Genomic DNA, 26,123 nt, shown 5'->3' with positions numbered 1-26,123 from the left:
TGCGCATCATGACTCGGAGCTGCATCACATGACATGACACTGCAGCACGACACGGGACTGTAGTCGACGTCTTGGCGTTGTACCACGTGACATGACATGACACTGCCGTACGACAGGACACAGTCGCGGGTCGTGACCCAAGGAGGGAGAGGCTCCAGCCAACGCAGCTTTCCATTCTCCCACACCCCCTCTCCCACTTTCACACCCACCCCGACCCCCAGTCGCTAATGAAAAGATCTCAAGGGTGACTTCGTCAACATCACAAACCTCCGTTTTCCTTATTAATCTGCATTCTGTGAATACAAGCCCTCCGAAGAAAAAAAATAAAATAACGAAAAAATAATAATAAAATGGAGATGGGTGTGTGGGTGGGGTAGTGTCACAGGCGGGGTGCAGGTCCTGCTCGCCATATTTTTGTCGCAGGCAGCAGAGAGAGGACTGGCAGCGCCTGAAGACTCGTTTCCCTGCTGATATTATGGACGAGAGCGGCTTTGAATAATGAACATTTGAAAATTTTTTGCTGGGCGTAAAAGGGCGTGAAATTGCTCATGTAATGGAAGACATCTCCAGGCACAGAGAAGCGTGCGTTAAGACCGAACTGACAGCCATTTCGCCCTCTCCATATATTTCCTGCGAGCTGGGAGGTAGGCGGGCCGCCATGTTCATATATTGCCCGGGAGGTAGGAGAGGAGGGTAGAAGGACTGAGATTTGCTTTGTCCTTCTGTTCCAAGGAGTTGGGGTAAGAAGATCGAGATTAGCCTTGTCCTTATAGGAGGGAAGATGTAGAAAAATTATCTCCCCTTGTCCTTATACTTCTATGAAGATTGTCTCCCCTTATACATCTATGAGTTGAAGATTGTTGCTGTTTGTCTTTATGTAAAATGTTTGTAAGCGAAAGATCCCAGAGAGGGTGGACAAGCTATGATTTCTCGGTCCTGATAGCTGCGTGGGTAGAACAACTGGGATTTGCCTTGTCTGTGTCTTCCAGTCAAGCTGAGGGAGGGTAGAGCAGAAAAAGGATTTTGTTGTCCGTATAGCACGTGCAGGGCTCGAGGTTTAGAAGGACCAAGATTTTCTTTGTCTTCCCAGACAAGTGTGTGGGAGGGGAGAGAGGCAGACTGCCTGGGATTTCCCTCCTCTATTATTGTTGCAGGGAAGTTGTGTGTAAGAGAGGGGTTGTCCAGATGTTTTCCTGAAGGTTATTGGAAAGAATCGTTTGTGGAGGAGAGGGAGGAATAGACTGGAATTTCCATTGTCCAATTGTTTCCTTGAAGGTGATTTTTGACGGGTGTGTGGGAGGGTTAGGGAGGAAGGGAAAGGCAGTGAGTAGTCAATGAGTGGTCGTGGTGGACATTGCCTCGTCGACTGATTGCTGCATGGATGGGTCTTCTCGATGGACTAACCGTCTCTTCCCCCTGTTCCCCCTCCTTGCTGGTTGTGCACGCTACACTATGTCAACTAGAGAATCAGAAAAGACTATCGACAGAACTATCCCACCAACCCCTGACCCCTTATGTCTCCAGAAAACACCTGACGGCCTCCCTCCTCTCTCTCATCCTTCATACCCAACGTGGTGGCTAGGTGTGCAATCGATGCTGTCCACCCCACCCCCGCCCCGCACCATCCCCTCTCCACCTCCACCAGCATCCCACCACCACCACCACCCTCCTTCGTCCTTCCCTCTCGCGGTCTGACTTTTTAGTTTTAATTTTCTGGCCAAGTGGCTGCCGCAATGGCTGGAGATGATTGTTTTTGGTATTGGGCGGCCTGCCCAATATTCCGACCGCTGCTGCTGCTGCTGCCACCACCGGGCGAGTGTGGCAAGGCTAGCGGGTCGTGGTGCCGGAGACTGATGGCGGTCGGCAGCGGCAGGTGACACGTGACTAACGTCCCGCCCGGTGCGCCGCGTGCTGTGGCACTGCTGCCCGCTGGACTGTGTGGTCACTGGGTGATGCTGGGGTCGCGACTTCACGCTTCACTGAGCAGGGCAGAGGGTGGTGCTGGGGCACAGAGATGATGGGGCACAGAGATGCTGGGGTCGTCTGTACTCTTGGAGATATTCGGTCATTGACATATTGGGAAGCTGAGGGGACAGTGGTGAGGCAAACAGTTTAGTGTTACTCGTAATTTTCGGGTACATCTCTGTAATCACGGGGTGGATGGAGTGAAGCCTGTTTGACAGTGTAGGGAGGAATGGCCGCTGCCCCACTCGCTGTGGTCGCCACGTGACAGTGTCAAATTGACCCGCAATTAGCATTCGGTCAACGGGATTTTTATCATGACGGGGAAAGCAACGATTCACTGAATTATTTACAACCCGTGTTTTGCCTGGCTGTGTCTGTAATTTTGCGTCGTGTTGTTGTAAATAACGGGTTACCTAGCAACAGCGTTTACCCGTTTGATGTCATAGGCTCGAGACTTGGTGGAGGTCTAAACATCTTGTCACTTATTGGTGCGGCATTTGGATGGACGACACTTGGAGGATTTTAACTTAAAAAAAATAAATTTGACATTTGTGAGAGGGAGCTGTGTGGAGTTCTAAGAGTGTGTTCATTTAGCAGCTTCTTGATGCTGGAGTAACGGACCATCGTGGAGTTAGAGACCTTGGTGTGATGTGTAAAGCAGTCTGACTGTCTCATGAATCATGGAACTTGGTAAAGGGTGGATTGTCGTGATATCTCGGGTATAACTTGCTGCCCCAGGCTTTGGGAGCGTTTGCCATACGGACACAAGCAGTGTACCACACATTGATGCTGCCCTGACTCAGCAGCAGCTCCAAGTTGCTGGAGGTGATGGAGCACTGGCCAGCCTCACTTCCACTGCCAGCACGTGTGCACACCTGTTCGATACGGCAAGTGGGTGGAGTGGCTGGCTGGGTGTAAATGGCGAGAGAACGCGTATCTCAACCCCTGTAGCCACAGTCCAAATAGTCTTTTGGTCGATATGCATCCGCTCCTTCTTCCTCCTTCCCTCCATCCCCTGACCTACATGGGGAGGAGGGAAAAGGCCAAAGGTAACTTCGATCCAAAAAAACAAAGAAAAGAAAAAAAGTTGTGGGATTTTCACGCACGCACGCACAAGTAGAAGTGAAGCAAGATGCCGTCGTTGCAGGGTAGAGGTGTAAGTGGCGGCGAGCGGTGTTTACGAGGCGAAATGAGGGTTAGAATCTCCTTAAAGCCTCTCTACACTTCCATCATCGTATGAAAAATTGATGTGCTTTGACTGACCCGCGCAAACCCGTCACTGGGCAAATCGCACAATGCATTTGATAAAACTGTTTCATCGATGAATTTCATTATTTGAGGTGACCTGAGATGTGATAATGGCTTCTAGGCGAAAGGGTCTTCGTCGTGTGCTTGTCGTCGTTGCTCGGTCTTTCTCTTTCGCACATTTTTCTCTTTTTCGCAAATTTTTTTTTGCTTTCACATCCCTGTCCCCTTCAGACGTGTGACCTGCTGACATCAGGTTAATGACAAGAACATTCAGCGCGTTGCTTCTTCTCTTTTAATACCTGAACCAACCTTTGACCTTACTCTCCTTACGAACGGCGCTGCCCTACGCAGCAACAGCTGTCGTCACGGTTGTACTCCCGTTCTCACCTCCTCCGAACTGAACTGCCTCCCTCCAACCCTAGTCTCCCTTCAACCTCGTTTATTTAGTTGTAGAACCCTCGGCACAGACGTAAGGTAATTGAAGGTTTCGTGCGGAGTCTGGGCAGGTACATGCACCCAGAGCGAGAGAATATCAAGGTCTAATCCCGTCTCGTGTCCGCTTCTTCACCGGTCTCTTAAAGACTGCATAAACTTTGTGAGATTAGCAGTTTGGGGAAGTTTGCTCCACACCAGACTGCGGGGCTGAAGTGGCGTCCTCCTACTTCTCGAAATAAGCAACACGACCAGCTGTTACCCGCGAGCAGATTAGAAGGGGATTGCGTCCATCTTGCCGACAGTGAGAGAAAGAAATGGTGTATTCTAAAGCTTTCTCTTGGAGGCGATGAAGTCGGCGGTTTGGAGTTGGAGAGGAAGGAATATGAGTGAGTGTGGCAGCCATCTTGTGGTCCTGACTAGTTTGTTCAGACCTGACCCTCCCCTCCCCTCCGTGCCTTTAGTCAGTGCCTGTAGCTACCAGTAGGGGGTAACACTACCTCTAAGGTACCTATTAACCAGAAGCAAAGTGGAAATTGAAATTTCTAGGTGCACACTCGGGAGGTGAACACGTGACCTCGAGATCCTCCATCATTCATGCCACCTTCTGTACAATCCCAGTAGAAGGCTTTCTGCGGCAGTACATCCGGGGTAAATTATTCCCCCGATTAGCCAGTTACCTCTAGTCTTTAGCTCCGGTCTCTCGGCAGAAGGTGAGTAAGTGTTGCTGTTAGAATGTTTCGCAGGAATTGCGTCTCAGCCTTGTTTTTGAGTCGGCATTGTGGTGAGGGGGAGGGTCGTTATTGGAATATGGCCGGTGCAGACAGGTGAGCGGGACGAGGGTGAGTGGGTGCATGGGTGGCTGGGTGGTTGGAGGGAGAAGTTTGTGAGACACGGAGACGAATGTGGCGTCTGTGGTTAAACCTGATCGACAAGCACAGACACACGGTGGCAAGATATAAGCGATGTCACATCATCATCATCATCTCTGACTGGTCGTTAGAGCACTTGACGACATCACCAGCAACTCTCTCAGGTCCAAGACTCGCAGAACGACAGGATGTTGTTTACCAATTTCGTTCGCGCGCGCAGCTCTTCCTGTTGATGGACGAGCCGAAGGTGAAATGCTCTTTTCATTTTCCTTGTGACCTAAACGGGTTTCGATGAGTGGAGGTTTTCTATTTCTCAACCTGTGTGCAGTTGCGAAGTGACGCGACACTTGTACAGGTGTGCAAGAGACGTGACGTTCAAAGCACGTGACACCTATGCAGGTGTGCAGCAAGTTCTTGAGCAATGAGCGTGCTAGATGGTGGGGTAAAGGTCAAGGCCGGTGACGTTGACTGTAACCGTTCTCTCCACCCCCTTACCCTCCAGCCATGTTAATTAATCGACGAAAAGCATGAAGCTGCACTGGTAATTGTGGCAGTTAGGGAGGAAGCGATGGGTAAGGAGCTTGATGAGGGTGGATGGAAGGTGCTTGTAAGATGGATCCGATGATGAGTCCTTACTCTGAAGAAACGGCTTGTTGCCCCGGGCGACGGCGAAGGGAGGACATTTGAGATGCGGGAGACCGGTAATGCGGGATAGGGAGGAAGCGTGGCAGCTCGTGTGGATGACGGCGACAGGGCCGTGATTACGGAGGTAGATAGCAGTCACGTGACGGCAGTGGCCATTATCAGCGGGCCTCCTACCTGCAGGGCTCAACGGGTCGGCACCGCCAGAGATGGGTGGACGGGTGTGTCTGTGTGACTTGGGGGGAGAGAAGGTAACGGATTGATTACTGACTCGGGATACCTTCTCCAGCTGAGGGATAACCTCGTCTGACTGCTGGCTGAGTCTCGGTATCCAGCACAGAGAGTTACCAACAGACTTGGTAGACCATCACGTGGTCACGTGGTCCAGCTCAGCCCGGGTGTGTGAGACAGAGAGACCAAATGGCTGAGACCAAGCAAGTCCGTTTCCGATTGCAGCTGCACACTTTTCCTCCACATTTAATCGTTTTCTGCGCGTGTCTTTTGAACACAACACGTGCGTTCAACTCTGTAATTCGATTTATGTTGAGCGAATTGACTGAGGTCCCCAAGTCCACACCACAAGCGGCCAAGCCTGATATACTGCAGCAAGCACTTGCTAGGGCCACCCGGGGTGCATTGATATGAGCAGTGTATGGTGTAACTCATTATGTGGCAATATTGTGGTGGGTAGCTGGCTATGGAGCTCTGTAGCTCGCTACACACCGCTCATTGCGGAGCAGTTAGTTCCCTCGGCTGCCCTTCTCGGGGAAAAGCAAGAGTGGATAGGCGGACATCTGCTGCAAAATAAACTAATCAAATATTGATAAAAAATATAATATAGATTTTTTAGCATCCCATCAGTATACGCACCAAATTGTACCTCTCCTCATAAATAAATAAAAACAAATTAAAACGGCTATGAAATTTGAAATGAAACTTGTAGACCGCTCGTGGCAATGCGGACACAGAGGCAGACAACATTCTTGGTTATAATGACACTTCATCTTTTTTTTTTTCTTCCTCTCACTCTCTCTGCCCCTGCCGTTCTTAGTAGGGAAGAGTATGGTAGTCATACCACCCTCGTCAATAAAGAATTGTATCAGCATATATAACTGTCAGTAGTTGCTCACTTCTAAGATACACGTATAAACAAACATCTACACATACACAAACAATATATATACAAATATAAACAGACTATTGAGCGCTGACAAATCAAACTCTAGATATTATTTCTCCGCTTATTTCTTCCTTATCAAGTCGTCAAGCGGACGGGTCGCAGTCCCCGTCAATCATTCCTTCACATGCATGCGCGTGCGCGTGGCGGCTGCGCTTGATCACGTGATTAATCGATTCCATTTATTTTGTGCCGCCGGCCATTTTACAAGAGGCTGCCTCTGCCCGGCCTGCTCGGCCGCTGTGAAGAAGAAGTTTGAAGGAGGAGAGAAAATTGTCCTCGTCGAAGATTGCAGCCTCATCGATGCCTGGCATAAATTAGAGCCAAAAAAAAAAAAAAAAAAAAAAAGTGGAGGAAGGGCGAGAAAAAAGAGAAAAAGTAAGACGTAAAAAAGAAAATAAGTCGTAGCAGTGTATGGAGGGAGAATGGGGAAGGATGTCTGCAGGACAGGAAAAGAGAGAAGAGCGAAAAGAGGATAAGTCACGTGACGATCAGGTGGTTCGCACGCAGAAAGTCACGCGACGGTCGCGTGCAGTCGTGATGGTGGACGTTCTGCTGGTCCAACCGTGTCGAAGTGGATGTTGCAGAAAAAAACAACTGCGACCTGAAATAGAACAGAATCGTTGAACGAGAAAATATGTTTTGACGGGATTACATGGGTGGGGAGCAGTCTTGAGTTTTAGAAATGGTTGATGGGAGGAAAAGTCAGTTTTCATTCGTTTTCTCTTTCTTACACACACGCACATACTTTCTGTCAACCTCTCGCTCTTACTCTCTTACACTCTCACGCACTCACACATTTACTCTCTGTCTCATTCACACACACTGTCATTCTCTTATTCTCTTACACTCACTTTCACACAAACATTCACACACAACACTTCACTGTAAAGATAAGGGAGATAACACAGTGGTAAGCAGTGAAGTAAGGGCAGTAATGCTTGCTGGTCAGCTTGGTCGAGTGCTTACCACGTTTGCAAAGGGAACAATGACCTCTTGTGGTAACCTCCAGGCGACGCAGGGGTCAGGGCAGGCAGGGCAGGGCAGTGGCAGGGCAGGGCAGGGGCAGGGCAGGGCACTCACCAGGCTCTGGACAGTCGATGCGGACACGACCCCAATCCCCATGCGCTATAACTACGGCGCGCGGACTCGCAACGATTAGTTCCCATCATGCCCTCCTTTGACCCTCACGACCTCAGACAACCCGAAAAGCAGAATGGTGGGATTGGGGGAGGAGGTGGCACAATACAAACCACCCCCTCCCCTCAATATTAGCGCAACGGTGCGAACTGTACGGACAAGACAATGGAGCCAAACCAGTTCAAGAACCTCGACAGTTCTTCACTGCCACCCACCCCGCGCACTCACCTCTCCTGTCCCTCCCGTCCTCAAACACCTCCTTTTCACCTTCAGACCCCTCGTCGGCGTTGCAGCAATTAGCCCCTCGCATTTTCTTTTTTTAATATATTTTTCGCCTGGCGTCCATGGCAGGCTACTCTACTCACATAATGGAGTCTCCTTTCTCCTCTAATGTCCGTCGTTTTGTAGCTCACCGCATGCATTTATAAAAACGACCGTTGGCTGGTGGAAAAGAGCGAATAATAATAAAAAAAACCTCTTCCCACCGCGCCGGATGCTAGCTTTTAAATTATTTCTTAACACTTGCCCACTCCTAGCTACCCTTCCTACGTGGGAACTCTCCCCGTCCCTCCTTCTCTATCTCTTCTGTTGTGGAGCGGCCAGAAATTTGAGGCAAAATTTAAAAGCGAGTTGGTGGTGTGGAGACTGTCTACATCCCGACCCCCCGCCAGGCTGCTTGATGTGTAGCATTATCGCTGGAGCAGGAGACAGCGGAGACGACGACACTGACAGTTGCATTTGTGATGATGGTGGTCAGGGCAGCGGAGGGTGTGTGTCGGTGATGGGGAGGGAAGGGGCGAGTGCCTGAGAAGAGAAGTAATGGTGTCTGGGGAGGGTAAGTGTCAAAATATGGAAGAATGTGGTTTTCCCGCACTAAAACCCACCCAACCAGCTATCCGAGCTCATTTCCCTCCACCTCAGGTGTCCGTGGTTTGTGAACAGTCGTTAAGATTGTTGTGATAGCTGACGACATACGAGATGTCATGTGACCGACAGTCACCCTAACCCTATGACATTGTTTACACAAACAATTCTCCATTACAGTACATGATGTTACAATGTTGAGTCCCTGTCAGTCACACGCCCACTCCACACAGTCGTCCACCACACACACTGCTTCTTTCACACACTTAAAGGAATAAAGGAGTATCTAGACAACTCAGCTCTCCACGGAAGGGGAAAGGAACACATCATCTGAAGGTTCTCCTCTGCAAGTAGCTTTCGCTGGTGTTAGCCTCGCAAGTAGCCCCACAAACCGAGGCTGTCAGTAAGATAGTCAAGAAGCCATTTTATGGTGAATGGATGAGTCTTCATGGCTCGCTGGGTCGTAAGATGGCGCTAAGCGGTACTTGAGGCGCTAGAAAAGTCAAAGATCATGACCCTAATACAAGCGGAACTTTCTTGTAACTGGGAGCAGACATGCTTCATGTGTCTGTAATGTGGCAGTCGTTTTTAATGTAGTTGTGCTGTGGTTGACATTCTCAGGCATGTCGCAGGCGGAAGTCACGGACTCCACCTTTCTCTGCATGTTGATGATCGAACAAAAGGGACAAAGGGTTATTGTTCTTTTGTGAGAGTAAATATCTTGCAAATGATATAAATAACGAACCAGAGAAAGCAATAATGATTGTCAATCTTTGTAGACAAACGTTTGTCTGGACTTTGTGACGTCATGTCCTGTACTTTTGTGTGTTGGAAGTGATGCTGGTGTGGTTGTGTGGCAAGACAACGGCGTCGTTTGTTCTCGTGGTGTGTAATTGCTAGCATCCATTGAAACGGAAGTTGCTGTTTGTAATCTTTGAGTCACCTCCGCCACTGTCGTCGCTGTGGCAGCTAATGACCATTGGTCACCATCATGTCGCTGTCATCAGTCACCATAATGAAATCATCATCAATCACACACTTGTAGTCGTCACCATCGTCAGCCACCAGGTAGGCGCAGTCAGCGTCGTCATCGTCAAGCACCCGTCAGTCACCATTCTGACGTCACTACCATTGTCTTCGTCACAAAGTCAACTATCATCGGTGACCGTCATGAGGTCGCAATCAAGGTGATCACCTTTAGTCACCATCACCAAGTGACCACCAGCAGGACTCGTCCACTCCTTTAATGAGGGCGTTGGAGGAGACCGGAGCACTTGACTAGGGGACTGTCACAACAAACCGTCTCTCTTCCAGCGCTTAGCAACCCGGAGCCTGGATCACCCGCGTGTGAAATGGCTCCCTGCCTCCAGCACTGCCCGCCCACGTGTGAAATGGCAATCTTTGAGGTCCCCGAGCCCCAGGGCTTAGCTCGTTCTAGGGTTCCACCAGGGAAAAAAATGGGGACCGATCCTTCTCCGTTTTGTCTTGGACACTCTTCTGCCATCTTCAGGTTTCACTCTCAAGATGCTGGCCGCCCCTTCAGGAGCATCTCATTTCACAGGATCTGTCGCCCAGGCCTGTTCAGTCTGCCCGGAGAGGCTGGCGAAAGATGGAGCAGTCGGAGGGGTTGCAGGAAGGAGTGGATGGAGGGTGGAGATGAAAGGGCTAATCGGTGCATCGCTTGGTGACACTATTGTGTTTTTAGTATATGTATGTGTGGGCGTCATTTCGCGATTTGTTTGTGTGTGTGGCGACTTACAGTCCCGATCCATCTGTCCTGCCGGACTGTCATCGCTCAAGTGAAGGAGACTGGCAATGACAAGAGCAAAGTTATGGCGAGTTATCTACATCAAAGCAGATAGAGGAGGGAACAGTGTGGATGCAGGTTCACGGCGGAAATTCACATCAGGATCAGATGGCGAGCATCAGAGGCAATGACTAGGTTGTGCCCAGCAACCAGTCAGACACAACCTTCTGGAATAACCAGTTCATTATTGTTTACCCCGTTTCTCCCTCTCCTCTGTGTGTGTTTGTTCCTGTAGGCACTTGTGTGGTGGCATTGTATCTATATGAGAGTGTATGTGTATGTTTGTGTGTGTGCTTGTGTATGCTAGTGTGCGATCGCGCGCCTGTGTGTGTGCAGTTCCTTGTCTCCTGTCTTCACTCTCTGTTCACCCCTTCCTCTCTCTCCCCCCTCCTCAGTTTTGTGAGAAAGACTAATTGCGAGTCTCTCAGACAGAAAAAATCTAATTATATTGTGCGCAGTTACGGGCGAAAATGTGTCCAGTCGGCCTGAAGTACTTGTACCACTGACACCACCATCCAGGCTGCCCTGCATCCTCCACAGGGTCTTTGTACCACTGTAGCCAAGCCATTGTGCTAGTGGCAGTGCTCAGGATAGGTGTCCTGCATCTTCCACAGAAGCTTCCCTGGCGCTGTAGCCTACTGCTGATCTGCTGATCGTCCTACTGCTTGTCAGTCTGTGGTCTTACAGAACCTGAGGACACACACACACAGTCTTGTGCCCTCGTTCTCGAGACTGAGAGCGAGACAATAGTGAATGCCCACAAATTTATCTCATGTTGCCTATGATACGAACTCTCCTGTTGGTGGTAACCTTGACAACATAAGCCTTTTCTTATATTTTCTTGTCAGGTTTTTATGGGGATGTTGATAGGTAAGTAACTAGAGAAGGAAGGAGTTTTTAAGTTTTGAGTAACACTATCTGCAGCTGAGTTGAGGGATTGATTTGTTAGAAATAAAGTGTTCTGGGTGTGACTGTTACTGGAGGAACTGGTGGTGTAGAAATCTGTGCCGGTATTTTGTGGGGGTCCTTTGACAGAAGTAGATATCGATGTTACTTAAACACAAGTACAAATCTGTGATGATTGGTTTGCGTAGATGTCGGTTTTATTTTGCTGTTTACTCCGACATAGATGACAGTTTCTGGTTGTTTATCTGGGGCTGGAGCTGGCCAGACAAAACACACTAGCAGTCAGCTAAAATCTTTATGAAACTTTAGGAGCTTAGCTGACATAGTGTCTTTAGCACTCAGCTAGCACTCAGCTACCCGGCCTGAGGTCTTACAACTGGTGTTTCCGAGTCTGACCTGTAGTTTTGTCGTTTAATTTTCTGTGTGTGGTCTTGTGTAATGTGTTCTGTCTGTAAGCACCCCGCACCTCGTGTCTGTAAGTAGTCTGTACTTGTAACGTGCAGTCCCCGCCATCTGTATTCTCTCATTCCTGTCCCCACCCTCCACTCCCCAGGTCCATAATGTGCTCCCTGGGGCACAGTCCCTGGTCACCGTAAGGCGCTATCGATCACAGTCTACAGTCTCTAACCCCGGGTTGTCTGCTTGTCTGCTTGTCTGGTCGCCAGTATCAACCACCTCACCAACCAGTTCTTGCCATTGCTTGTTGCCATCGTGACACAAACCGTCACACTTGACTAGATGTGGTGTACACCCGTGACGACAGCAGCGTGTTGGACAGCGTGTTCACATGGACAAGCCTGGTGAAGTCTTGGCAAAGACGAGTCCGCGCATTCTGTCATCTGAGACATCGGCAACGGAATCGGAGGAGTCGTTGGTTTGGACAAAACTATTTTTTTCTGTCAGGAAAGCTGACCTGGTGGGTGTCACAGCACACTAGGATACACGCAACGTGTTCGTTCACACTACATACAGTGTGTGACATCACGTGTTCGTTCACATTACACACAGTTGCACAACATTATGTGGTCACACAACAAAACGCAAAGATATGCCAGTAGGTTTTCAGGGAAGTTTATGTTGAGCCCCAAACTGAATTCTCTTCTTCTTTCTTGTTTCTTTCTCCTCTGATAAATGGAAGCAAACAAATAATGGGTTATTCAACACAGGGAATACAACACAATATCAGCAAGCTACCAGGTTTCCCCTAAAGGATGGTAGACTAATATTTATTGTCTGTTCTGCTGATGTGAGATATAATGATATATGATTAAAGTTGCGAGAAGGGGAAGGTACTGAACACAGAAATACACAGAATCTCTCCTGGAGAAATACACAGTTATTTCTCCTGGAGAAATGAATAAGCTTGTGAATCCCTAGACAAGCCTTGATGCTTCTGATGAGGAAAGAGACCTTAAACATCATCGTGTTACCAAACGTGTCAGAATAATATGAATATTGTCTAAAAAGACTCGGCACATCATAAGCCAGCATCATCAGAGTGTGGCAGTACATAAGTCTATGTATGTGTATGTGTGTGTGTGCGCGTGCGCTGCACGTCCTCGTGTGAGTCCCTCAGTGAATGCATGCGTGAAGTATCTATTAACCCTAATACGATTATCCCACATGATGTGAATACCACTATCATGCCCCAACTCTAGCATCTCCCTCAAGCATGGCCGCCAGCGACTGTCACCGACAATCGACAGACTGGCTGGGGCAGGGTTCATGCCAGGTGTGCTGTATTTCGGCTCCGCTCTTTGACAGCGCACTCACCTGTACCACATCGTCTCCCCCCCAGTCCCCGGTCACCCTTCCCTCCACCCTAATAAAACTCTCACCTCGCTGCCAGCGCCGCCTGGCGCTCACCCTAAGGTCACGTGACCCCGCTGCCGTTTGCATGGCCAATATTCTTTGTCAAAGGTCGCCGCGCGGATACCTCGGTGGTGGTGACGGTGGTGGTGGTGGTGGCCCGTGCGATGCACACTTTTGTCGATGATGTGCGCTGGTGTGTCGTCATTACGAGCCTCGTCCTGTCCTCTTGTCCTCCTGTCTTCCTGTCTGTAGTTTGTCTCCGCGGGCAGGAGCCAGCGTCGTCAGCACCGTCGCCTAATCGATCCCCGTGCGGAATATTTTATCATTTTTTTTTCTTATTATTATTTCTCGAAGGTTCTGACAGCCTCGGCGGTGGATTGAGGGGGTGTGATGGTGGGTATAGACTACGGCGCGTGCATCCCAGCTGCCACACGCACTACACACACACACAGGCACGTTTTGGGGACTGTCTCCAAGACAAATGAAGACCTGCAGGATGGAGGAGGTGTTTTGTGATAGGGTGGGGGTGTGCAGTGATCGTTGTGTGGCAGCGAGTCGCAGTTTCTGCGAAGCTTCTGCCACGGCTCTTGCCTTCAAAGTCCGTACCAGACTGTCGGGGATGGGGATGCGAGTGTGTGTGTTAACACTGACGTCAGCAAGGTATCTAGGACAGGTAGGGGAGTGTATAGGAGAGGTGGGTAACTAGTCTCAGAGTCAAGGGGTGGGGTGTACCGCTCAATTCTGTACACGACTAAACCTAGTGTAAAGAGTTCATTGTATTTCAAGGTGCGAGAATCAAAAAAAAAAAAAGGCGATTGAAGACAGGAAACAAAACAAATTAAAAAAAAAACGGAAAAAAATGAAATTAAAAAAACTTAACGAGATTTTTCGAAAGCATATTGTCACTCAGCTGCCAATTTAGAAAAAATCCTGAAAACTCACAAAAAAGAAGCTTCTGTCAAATATTCATGGCTGTGTGTGTGTGGGTGGATGAGAGACAGTATTCTAGGGTAGATATTAAATATTAATAGTAAGCAGAAGAAAGAAAGGATTTTTTTGATTCAACTGGGGAAAGTCAGTGACACTGGATTTTAAAGTAACCCAATTTAACAACAGAGAAAAGGGACATATCACCTTCCACTTCATTTATTTAGTTAACATAAAATGGCAATACCTTGATTGTCAAGCAACATTTATGTGGTTAAGCTAATGTGACCCTTACGTGTCATTTATGCAAACTTTCTGAATAAATGAATTTGTGTGTTTGTCTGTGTGGTAATAGTAACATTAGTGTCTAAATCTGTTTTTGCATCGCCTTCCGTAGCTTTCTTTCTCTGTTCTGTTTATTATCTTTATGTAATCCTCTTAAACCCATTGTAATCCCTCTCTTCAGCCCTTATCATCATCATTTTAATGTTTTCTGTCGCTTTTTCCCCCAAAAGAACACAAAAATAAATGAAAGTGTTCCTAATAATCGGCTTCGTTCACTGGCTGTGATAGTACGCCTACCTTTCAACAAAAATAAATAAACAAAGAAAATCGGATTACAGGTCACTATCTGATGCTGAGTACCTACAAGTGTATCTTGTTGATCCTCTTATACCTCTAAGTCAGGGACAACAGAGACTTGATGTCGGCTACAGGAATTCAGAAGCAACTGGACCTCTGTGTGTGTATGTTTGTGTGTTTGTTTGTGTGTTTATGTTATGGTCAAAGTGGTAAGTGTCCAACCATATGTGAAAATGGCCATTGCCACTGTCAATCGACAGACCAATGTCCGATCTCTTCTTCATTTGGGGGTGAGGCCGGTCAGTTTGGCAAATGACATGGGATGATAGGCCGAAATCGGAAGAAAAAAACTTGAACAGATTTTTGTGGGTCTGTATAATTTCAAATTTTATATTGATTATTAATTATAAATGATCAAATTCAATTTTGATATAAATTATAGTAAATTGTCAATCTCCATTATCACTTTTTACAACAAGAGGAACTTTTCTAGCATTTTGATTACACCACAGTTCGTTTTTCTACATTTTCGTTGTGCACTTAGTCGTGCAGTTGCATCCAGTGTAACCTTGGCAACGGTCAGTGATGGGAAGATGCGGCGGTTTGTAGTCATTTTTCTTCTGTGGCCATCAGCACATGGAATTTTGGGTATTTTTAATTTTTGGGTATTTAATTTTTGGATTTCCCGCCAGTTCTCGAAATGGCCAGAGTAGCATATACATCGGTCATTTTAAGTACCTTGGACACTGGCCACACCTCTTAGCCGAAGTGCCAAATGGCAGGCCCAGTCGGGAACTGGACGAATTTCGGGATTTGGCTGGTCCATAGCTTATATGCATATATACATGTGCTTAGCAACAAGAGACAGAAGTGAGAAGTATTCATGCTGTTTCTTTCTTTCAAACAGCAGGTCGCAAGTCCTCTTCGTCACAGGACCACTTTGAACCTTAAATTTTCACCTGTCTAAGGTAGAAAGATTGTAAAGACGCATTAATAGATAATTCCATGATGTTAATTCCACTTTTAAGTTTATGTTGATCATTAGCGTCAAGATAATGCGAGTTCGCCAACAAAGAAAGTGTAAATTAGACATGCACAGACTTGACGAACATCCTTAAACGAGCAAAGGAGATTGAAGATATCAGAAGTTTTAGTTACTTGCAGTTCTATCTTTCTGTCTCTCTTTCACACACACACACACGCACGCGCGCACACACTCACACACACAAACATAACAGAAAAAGAACAAAATTAGATGTGTGGAAGAAGTTTACAGCAATCTTTGAAATGTGTGCGTTTTTCCAGCGAGTCATTAGGGGTCTGCATCTAAGGGAAGTAATCTCGGCCGGTTTCTGTTTTTTCACAGGAATGATGAATTGTTTCCCTTTAAAAAGGGCGGCTTGCGTGACAACTATTGCGAGATATTATTTGTTTAGCTCGCGCGTGTGTGTGCGCGCGCCCTACTTTACACGCATGAGTGTGTGAGTGTGCACGCAGGAAAGGGAGAAGAGAAAAAGATTAGAGATGTGTGTATCCTTCACGTCCCCGCCATTACTCACGGCGTCCTGTTGTCTGTTATTTACTGTCTGCTACCGGAAGCGCGATTGCGCATGTCTGGCCGTCCTTTAGCCTTTTCACCACGCGCATTAGCGGCGGGCCGGCGCTGAGCCTGTGACACAATTAAGTCTCTCATTTTCTTGTTTGTCGCCCACCTGACATTTCACGGATTACATCCTCCCTTAGCCTCCGTCTCTCCACCTTTCCGGCCGACACCTTCTTTGAGCTCATTGTTTCTGTCTTCAGTCGTTTTTCTTCGTTTCTTCCTCTCTTTTCTCTCTCTGTTTTTTTTTTCTTTCCTTTCATCATTTCTTTCGAAGACTATAAAACTGTTTCATCGTGTTTTTTTTAAAGTAATTTCGTTCATTCCTTCTTCAAATTGTTGTTCGTTATTTCTTTATTTTATTATTTTTTTTTGTTCATTTTTGATATTCGCTTCTTTTCTGTTGTTTGTTGTTTCTGTTTTTTATTTGTTTCTTTCCTTCCCTCTTTATTGATATTCTTAATTCCTTCCTAATTCACCTTTCGCTCGTTTTTTTTAAATTTTCACCTTTCTATTTTTCGTCTTTTTTTTCTTTCTTTAATGCACCTGTTCTTTTCTTCATTCCTTCTGTTCTTTTGATTTTGATTTAATTCATTCATTCTATCTTGCCTTCTCTCTTGTCCATTTTCTGTTTTCCTTTCTTTGCATTTCTTCTCTTCTTTTTTTATTTTATTCTTTCTTCCTGTCGCTCATTCATTGTTTTCTTTTCTCCTATGTCTTATTATCTTTTTTTTTTTTTTTGTTTCGTCGCTATTCCTTTTTCGTTCACATTCTCCCCTCCTTTTCCTGTTTGACTTTTCACCGGAAGGAGCCCCTTTCAGCCTCATCATCACCATGCCTTGTTTTGTGTCGCCAGCGCCGCCGACGATCACGGAGAGCTCACGCAACATGCTGCAGCACCGGCGGGGGGAGAACATCAAGATCTTCTGCCGCGGCACGGGGTCGCCGGAGCCCAAGCTGGTGTGGCGCAAGGACAACGTGCTGCTGGAGAACTCGGGGCGCGTGCGTGTGGACGGCGGCGAGGTGCGCATCACCAACCTGCACCGCGAGGACGGCGGCATCTACACCTGCACCTTCACCAACTCCGTGGGCGAGCGCGCACAACTCATCAAGCTCGTCGTAGAAGGTGAATCCTTCTCAGAGAGTGCCAGCGGCTTTGAATTGAATGTAGTCTGTTTATGTTCTTTTATAGTCTGTTTTTGCGTTTTATGTCAAGTGGATGTTCTCGTCCTATTGTTGGCAATCAAAACGATTTTCTAAATCGGATCAGGAGGTAGTTTAGGCACATATGTCAGATCACATGACCACGCGCGTTGATTAATCGGTCAGCAGGAAGAAAGGGCGCGTATCCCACCTGGAAACAGGAAACACGTGGGTCACCCTCTTTAGTGATCCCCTTTTTTGCACACTTATCATTATATATTTATTACTTTTAACTCACTGTGTTTGCCTGTTTCTCATAATGGGGTGTGAGCGAAGGAGCCAGTGGCACACATTAGATAAAGGTCGTGACCTAACATAAGAAAAAATAATAAATAAACTAAATTATCATCGCACCACGCAGCTGAGTGATCAGTCTCTTGTCTGTAGTAGTCGTCGTTGTCGTTGAAAATCAGTCTCGTAAGTCCGGTGTCACCTGAAAACGTAAGTATGAGGCAGTCAGCATTTCTGTCTACGTTCAGCATACACAAGGGAGATAACCCCGACAAGAATTTCAAACAAGAGTGATGTCCCTTGAGTACTGTCGCTGGTGTTTGTGTATAGAATATCAGGAAGAAAGATAATGTGAGATATTTTTATGGGTTTATTTGATCGGAAAGTGCTACCATTGTTATGACGCAGGAGGAAAAACCTCTTGGGAGGTTCCAGTCGTGTGTCTCGAGACGAGATTGGAACGCGCGACGATTTCCTCTCGGACACGCTGATCTTTCTCGGCATGTGGCACCTGTTTATAGGTCTGGCTACTTTGCCTGAGCTGCTGGCTCGGCGTCAAACGCCAAAATCTCCTCCCTGTCCCACTTAGGCACGTGACTGAACAGTTGTCACTGCAACTAGCTTGTACCACTGCGCTACCGGGCGCCCCCTACTAGCCGGCGTCTCGTGCTCGGTTGATTATTGCTACTTCCATCTAGCGATGATTTCGAACCTTTTTTTAATTTCATTTAAGGAGAGGGAAGTGGTTGAGAGCTACAATGCAGGAGGTTCAGCAAACAGGGAAAAATATAAAGAAAGCTGTCGATGTGGGAGTCACCACTGCGCCACCACGGACAGCCCCTAGTGGCGAAGGGCAGGTACTATGGGCGGGTCCATGTAGTTAGCAGGGGGTGGAGGTTGGAGTATGTATAGCCGCCAGTCCTTCCCACCCCACCTCTACCCCACCACCACCCCACCCAGCTATTACGACGACGCCGAGGCAGATGACACGATGAAAGACGAGCCGGCTTCTCGCGAACCTCCCCGTGTAACACGAACGTTGTTTTGAAAGCTTCGGGTTTCGAGCATCAGACTTGGCGTCCCCTGACATCTTGAGGTGAAGGGGTGGGAGGAGACAGGTGTAGTAGGGTGGTGTGTGTGGGGGTAGACACGTTCCCACACGGCGTCACCGCACAGGGGTCACCGGGCTTGAAACAGGAGCAGGCAACGCGACACCCCCTTCCGCACTTGCCTATTGAGTACTCCTCCCTCCCAACCTCTCCCCCTCCACTACTCCCGTCTATTTGCCTCCAGCGCACAGGTGGGCGGCGTTTTCTTTTGACAGGCACCAAGACGTTGCGAGATACCTGCGTGTGCTTACCTGACAGTGGCGGCAGCACGCACACCTGGGTCTGTGAGTGGTCACTACAGGCCCCACGGGTAGGGGCTCCGTGCACGCGAGATAGCGCACGCTCTGTGCCTCAGTCGTCCGGGGCTCGGCGCGTGTCGACAGCAAAAGTCGCTAGAGTTGGTGTTGGTGTTACTGGTGTTGTCGCTGTTCACGTGGCTACCTAATTAGCTACTTGTAAGTGTGATGCAAGCACCTGCAGGCTTCGCTTGGTTCTAACGAGGAGCGGGTAGCACCATGGGGACGCAGAAGGGAGGTACACCCAGGCTGCTGGCACTGGTCGTCTTGTTGATGACGTCACCAGCTGGAGGACAGACCACAGGTATGCGAGGTTGTGTATGTGTGTGAGCATGATTATGTGTGTGTGTGACAGTGTTTGGCGAGGGAGAGAAACGGACTGTTGCCTTCAACATTTTTTATCCTTAATCTGTAAAGACTTGAACTTACCTGTCGCGCACCTGGCCAACCTGTACTAATCACCGCGGATGGAAATAACTTGGGGGAACAAACAAGCGCCTGTTGTGACAGACACGGTTGCGGCAGTTAATTGAGGCAGGAAGGTTTTTTTTTTTTAATCTGACATTTATACCATTATTACCAACTCTTCCCACACCGTGAACCGCCAACATTGCTTGTAACAACTGTCAGTCAAACCACCGTCGACACCTCAGCCACTAGCAGGACATTGTTATGATTATAATGGGTGGCACGCGTGGAATGTGGACCCTGTGTGTGTGTGTGTTTACTTCTCACCGTGTGTATACTTGCCATGTCTGCCACTCTCTCACAGTGTGTTTGAGTGTGTGAAACATGAATGTGTGCGCTTGTCTGTGTATGTAAATATGTCAAATGTATGTGTTAGTAAGTCTGCGTGTGCTGTATGTGTTCAGTTGAAACAAGTCCTGTCTAGTAGTGAAAACCAAAGACTGTGGGGTCTACGACAGTTGTGTGTAGTCTCTGGCTAAAAAGTATAAAGCTCGTTTTCTTCTCTCTCTCTGTAATACCCGGCAGTGATGGTCGCTCACGTACGTGGCTGTCCCGGTGGTATGCACAGAGGTCAAGCGAGGCATCAGCACCTGTCATACCTTCACACCTTTGTAGATTGTGTAATTGTTTATATCTCTGTCTCCATCCGCACACAGCTCTTCAGGGGATGATGGGAATGCGGCGCGCGGAGTTTCGGGTTTATCGCGACTCTTGCATCTTCACATCCGGGGTGGATTGTATAACTATAGGTTTATCTGCATTTTCCATCCACAAAAGTTGTCTTTATCGCTCTGTAAAGTGTGTGGTGTTGTTGAGGTGTTAAAAAAAAACAAACTGTGGGTTTGTTGATGTGTTCTGTGTGTCCTTGTGTTAGAAAATTGTGTGTAGATATGTAAACTGTGTGGTGTTGTTGATATGTAGAAAATTGTGTTGATGTATGTAAACTTGTTGATGTATAGAAGATTGTGGATTTGTTGATGGGTCAGAGCTGTGTGGCTTCATTTAGGAATAAGAAGTGAGTGGTCTCGATGGTGTGTAGCAGTATGTATGGGGTCATCGGGGTGTAGAAACACGTTGGCTCATGATGTGTAGAAATATTCGAGGTTAGTAGAAATGAACTCGCCGATGCACAGAACTATGGGGGCCCATCGACTTGTAGAAACTTATCCATGTTATTTTTTTTCGTGGAACAGTGTAAATCACGTACAGATAATTTGGAAAGAGTGGAAACAATTTTCTATTGGAAGTATGAAAACACGAGAGTTGAACCGGAGACTTCACCATGCCCGATATTTTGTAATAAACCAGACACGTGACAGTTGACCTCCCATCGTTGTTATATCCCGCCAGTGACTCGATCAGGTTTATATGTGTAAAAACACCGGATGGTGTCGGCAACTATATCCCGGCAAAGCAGCCAATAGTGTAAAAACAAAAGAGCAATTAAAGCAGTTTGTTGACACCAGGGAACAAGATCACGACAATGTTAATGTATACCACTACTTTGATGTCTACTTTTTCTGACTGGTCGACATAACTGTCAGTAGCTTCACCTGTGACTAGGAAATCCCATCCAGGATTTTTAACTGAGGGTCAGAGAACTAAAGTCAAGTTTGTGAGAACATTTTGCATGTTATGGATGGGGAAGCGATGTGTAGGGGGGTCAAGGTGCCGACAGTGAAGATGGGGAACTCAAAGCGGCCAGCTGCTGGTCCTGTGAAGACAGTTGCACTCGCCACGTGGTTGTTCCGGGGGTTAACTGCCGTGACACGTCATCTCGACCCCTGAATTCCTGCTGTCCGTCAACAGTGTGGGGCTGACCACCCAGTTGGCTATCCATGGGGGTCGGCAAGACAGAAGGACAAATGATTGAGCAGGGAGGAGATGTTGCTTCAGACCACCTAGCGTTAGTTTCCCCGACGACAACAGACTTTCATCTGTTGGAGATGAGGGATGGGTCAGTGAAGACAAATCACGTATGGCCGACGTGCTCAGGTCGGTGGCCCTGGGGAGGTTGGTGTGTGTATGGAAGGTTCTTTTTGAAGGGGTGGGGGCAGGAAAGAGCCCCCAGGCAAGAAAGGCCACTGAATGCAGTCCTTATGTCGTGCTGAGGTTTAACTATTAACGGTGGCCGTCAACCACTGCCAGTCAAGCATGTCGCTATTTCGTTTTCCTCCCGCCACTAAATCCACCACTTTGACCTCGGTGGTTGTGACCTGCAGATATTGGGGGCGTGTACTCATGCGTCACTAACAGGCCCAGTGCACGCCAACTACTGTGCACCCGAAAGAGACCAGATTAGCATCTTTGCACCTGGACTTCAGATAGGGTGGGACCTGAGGGTGTGTGGGTGGGTGGAGCGCACATAATGGCCTTTCTTTCCAATAGCACACATGTTAGAAATTCAGCACTTTGACAACTTATTTCCACTTGAAAGTACACATCCGGTTTTCAGAAATATGTTCAGGTGGAAGCTTGATATAATTTATATCTCTGATCCAAAGGGTTTGTTATATCAAGGTTCTTCCTATTCCTCAATATATTTTTGGACTCTAGACTTGAGAACTTTATCTTACAAAGTAAAAGGTGTCATAAATGTGTACAAATAGAAACCTGATATAACAAACCCATTTGGATCAGACAAAATCATATCAAGATTCTACCTTTATAACACCTTTATACATGTGTAGATGCAATGATCACTTTGATCCTGCCTTTGAAGGTGTGTTTGATGCTTACCTTATAGAGTGTGTGCTTATGTATGTGCCCGTGCATGTAAAGTGCTCTGAAGCTCACCTTTAATGATGGGAAAAGCAAGATAAAAATGAAGAGTATTTTTTTATATCTGTGGGTTACAGGAAGGCCATACATTATGCATTCCCCAAGCAACAGCACAGCCATTGAGGGTCAGAGGATCAAGTTTATGTGTGGGGCAGAAGCATACCCTGACAACATCACCTACTATTGGTACAAGGACGGCACCGACGTGCGAACGTTACCTGTGTATGAGAAACGTTTGACCCTTCCCCCTGATGGTGGATTACTGCTGACAGGGGTGGTAAAGGAGGACATGGGCTGGTACACCTGCAAACCCAGCAATGCAATTGGCCAGGATGAGGCCAGTGCCTACCTGAATGTTACCTGTAAGCTATTTTGGTCTTTGATGCGGTTTGTTTTCCATCTTTTCTTGTACATGTCTGACACCTTTTCAGTGTACTTACACGACATAATTATATTAGTAACAATACAAAGTAGTATAAGGGAGAAGAAGAACTATGCTAATTGTTGAAAGGGATATGACGAGTGACTGCACCTATTCTTTGGACTCCACTCTTTGGCACATATCAGTGGAGGCTTTTGCTGTTTCATCTCAACTTTGCTTGAGTTACTTGTTTATTGAGCGAGAAACATAGTTTGACTGTGTTCTTTCTTTTTTGCCTTTGATATGATGAAGATGTATCATGCACACATTTCAGATATTCTAAAGGTAATTAACTCCATTCTCACTGTAGTCTTCTGTTGTCGATAGTTAAGAAGTGTGAACTCTGTGTATGTGCAGGTGTTCATTCATGCGTATGTGTTTTCAGTGAGAAAATACCATTACACCTTTTTCCTAGCAGTTGTATTCTGTGTTCATAGCCTAGTTAGGTAAAGTACACTTGCTGAGATTCTTGCTGTATATATCTCTCATTACTACTGGGCAAATGATCAAATGACTGTATATCACCTTCCATTGATTTCAGATATTCCAAGGGTGATAACAAGGCAGATGCCAGTCTCAGTAATTTGGGCAAGAGGATTGCAGCAGAGCCTAAATTGCCCTGTGGATGCAAACCCTCCTTTAATAGAGACAATCTGGACCAAAGGTCAGCAGACTAAGATACAAAGCCAAGGTCGCTTTGATATTCTTCTAAACGGCACCCTGTTGGTAAGCGATGTTCAGCAGACAGATGCAGGAAGCTATTCGTGCACCCCAAAATCTGCCTTGGGTCTTGGTGAACCTTCACCTAACGTGCAAGTCGTGGTTAGAGGTAAGACCTGCAAGTTAGCAGAGAGCCATAAACTGGCAAAAGAATTTTAGATGTATTGCTTATAGCACAAAAAATTCAGATATTGCTTATAATTTATACACTAAGGTAATTTGGCAAATGAAACAAAATTGCAGCCTGGGGCTTTACAAGTACAAGCCATGATTCTAGAACCCAAAAAAGGATGTTTTCAGGTGTGTACGAGCAATATTGCTCACAGACTCTTTCACTGGTGAAATAGATTATTTAATGCCATAATATATGGTTTTCTATATACTTGTATATATTTCCATAACAGGAAGTTCTCATTTTGAAGCAAGCTTGCTATGGTTAGCTTTAGGTGAAAGGAAGAACAGCTAAAATCATGGTGTTGGGAGAAATTCAGAATGTCTAGGCCACGAAGGACCTGAGAAATAATGTGCTTAGAACAGATGGAAAAGAAGGGTGGGGAGATTTAAAAAAAATTTTGGCACACAAAATTTGAGACCTGTTTACAACTTCTGCATTGTAAGTTATCTGTGTTGGGACTATCAAGGAGGAAAATAAAGCAATCTGGCTTGGAAGATTTTCAAAATTTGTTACCTCAGTGGAGGTATTCATGGGTTTGTTAGACGCTAGATTGCTTGGTGGGTATCTTGTAGTACAAATATCTTTGGTGCCTTTAAAACTAGGATCCTCAGGAAAGAGCTAAACACATCAATAACTCAGTATGTGCATGTGAAACAATACCGAGACTCGAGATTGTGGGAAAAACCCTTGAATAATGATCGTGAAAAATGGGATCACCTGCGCTCATGACAATCGCACATTCTTTCAACAAGAATTGCCTTGGACTGTCCAGGTTGTTCTGGACCAAGGATTTCAGAGAAGATAACATAAATTACTTCCCACCATCCACATTAACATTTGTTGACATTAAAAAAGCAAACATTTAGGAACAAGATAAATATCACCAGCTACATTCACTTCTAATTATCTTTCATCCTTTTCAACAAATAAAATACAAAGTGTTACCTTGATCAGATGAGGTAATGGCATGATTCAGGAACTGCAGTCATACATCTCATTTGTGTGATGATCTATCCCCTAAATACTCAACAATACCACAATCTTTTCTCTCGTCTTGGTGAATGCTCAAAGACTCACTTCATCTCAACTGTTCCACAAACGTCTCGTACAATATATTATCTCCCTTGTACACAACAGCACACACAGTACTTTGTTTACTTTGTCATACACATCAAGACACAGATGTATCTATGCAATTTTAAATAGCTAGATTCAGGGTTTATATCTTCTGGTAAATGAAAGACAGATGGAAGACATGCAGGAGAAAAAATGGAGTACATAGGTGTATTTTAGAAAAACATGAGAAGAGGGAGAGGCAGGAATCAGGTACATGAGTCATAGTTGGAAGTCTGAGCAGGCAGGTACAGGTGACAGAGAAAGGTATTACCTAGGTAGTACAGGTGTGTTGATGATTACAGGTAACAGACAGGTACATTTGGTGAAGAGGTGTAGGTGATTAAGAAACGTATTCAGATCTTAGTATTCAGATAAAGCATAACATGAGCAAGTCTGTGTTATATTGATTACTATCCAAATAAATATGTAGTAAAGAATGAACTAGAATGGTGCTATAAGGTCAGGTCTAACATTGAGGGATTTGTGCCAGAGACATGTCAATGCTGTCTGTCCCAGTCTCAGCGTCCGTGGTGCCTATAGGCAGAGAACAGTCTTACCTGTTACCTGTGGGTCTTTGTTCATGCTGACGTTTTTCTTAGGATTTGTGTCGCTCCATCGTTTGCTTGATTATTTGCACTTGATACACTGTGCACAGGCAGGATTTATGTCCCATTTTATGACTGCTCGTGACTCCACATACATTTATGTTTTTCAAGACACATGTCACGATTGTCAGCACTTAACCCTTTGTGTGTGTCCAGCAGCACTTACCCCCTTGTATCTCACTCATACAGGTGTGGAGATTTATCCTGCACTATAGAATGGCTTAGTACCTAATTTTGTGTAATGATTAATATGTTATGTTTGGTGATGTGGTCACACCATGTTTTTCAACGTGGTCAAGCTGTGTTTGGCCATTCTCGTGTTTATTATCTTAGACACAGTAGAGCTTGTCCTCCAAAGTCTGTTGGCCATGCAGGTGATGACAGAACACTTGGCATTGCTAGCTATGTATTCTCTCTAGACTTGTGTCACCACCTTTGACCCGATGAAGTGCTGTAAGATGCGTTAAGAACTGTAACAGGTGAATGGCTTTGTATAGAAGTGTGAGCATGCCTTCATTTGACAACTTCTTTTTGTTTTCATAACCATTACATATGTTTCATCAGTACTTTCTGTTTACAAATAGGGCCTGTGTTAATATTTCTGTTATCTATACTTTATAGTATTGTACCTGTTGTAATGCAAATGTTCTGTCTTTATCATACATATACATCCATACTTATTTTATGACATAAAAGAAATTTTGTATGCAGACTTCCCCAGGCAATTTAGCTTTCACGTGATCCTGTGTTAGGTCATTAAATCATTACAATATTATGATTATATTTGTCCAGAATGGTGTGACTAACATAATGATCAGCGTGACTGTGTTGGTTACCTGCAGTTCTGACATAAAGATGACACTTTTTTGAAGGGATGGGCATATAAGGCACTTGTGTAATGTTTGATTAGTATTAAATGTAGTGGCATGTCAGTTGTTGGCTTGTAGATGACTTGTGCTTGGTATTTCTAGTTTTGATTTGTAGATATCACTTGTAGAGAGGTTGCCCTACACTATAAGAAGTC

The 26,123-nt window shown here is 46.2% G+C and overlaps 1 protein-coding gene across 1 annotated transcript in view; it reads left to right on the top strand.

The window, feature by feature from the left end:
* LOC112567533 (protein turtle homolog A-like) overlaps positions 1-26,123 on the top strand; it is a 185,477-nt gene that overhangs the window by 135,018 nt on the left and 24,336 nt on the right. The window contains 3 exon segments of the mRNA XM_025244229.1: positions 16,831-17,100; positions 22,140-22,424; positions 23,025-23,312. Coding sequence (XP_025100014.1) covers positions 16,831-17,100; positions 22,140-22,424; positions 23,025-23,312 — 843 coding nt within the window.

This window comes from Pomacea canaliculata, linkage group LG7, assembly GCF_003073045.1.
Source record: "Pomacea canaliculata isolate SZHN2017 linkage group LG7, ASM307304v1, whole genome shotgun sequence".
Lineage (NCBI taxonomy): Eukaryota > Metazoa > Mollusca > Gastropoda > Architaenioglossa > Ampullariidae > Pomacea > Pomacea canaliculata.
Note: the sequence above shows the minus strand (reverse complement) of the source record. Positions and strands in the feature narration are given on the sequence as shown.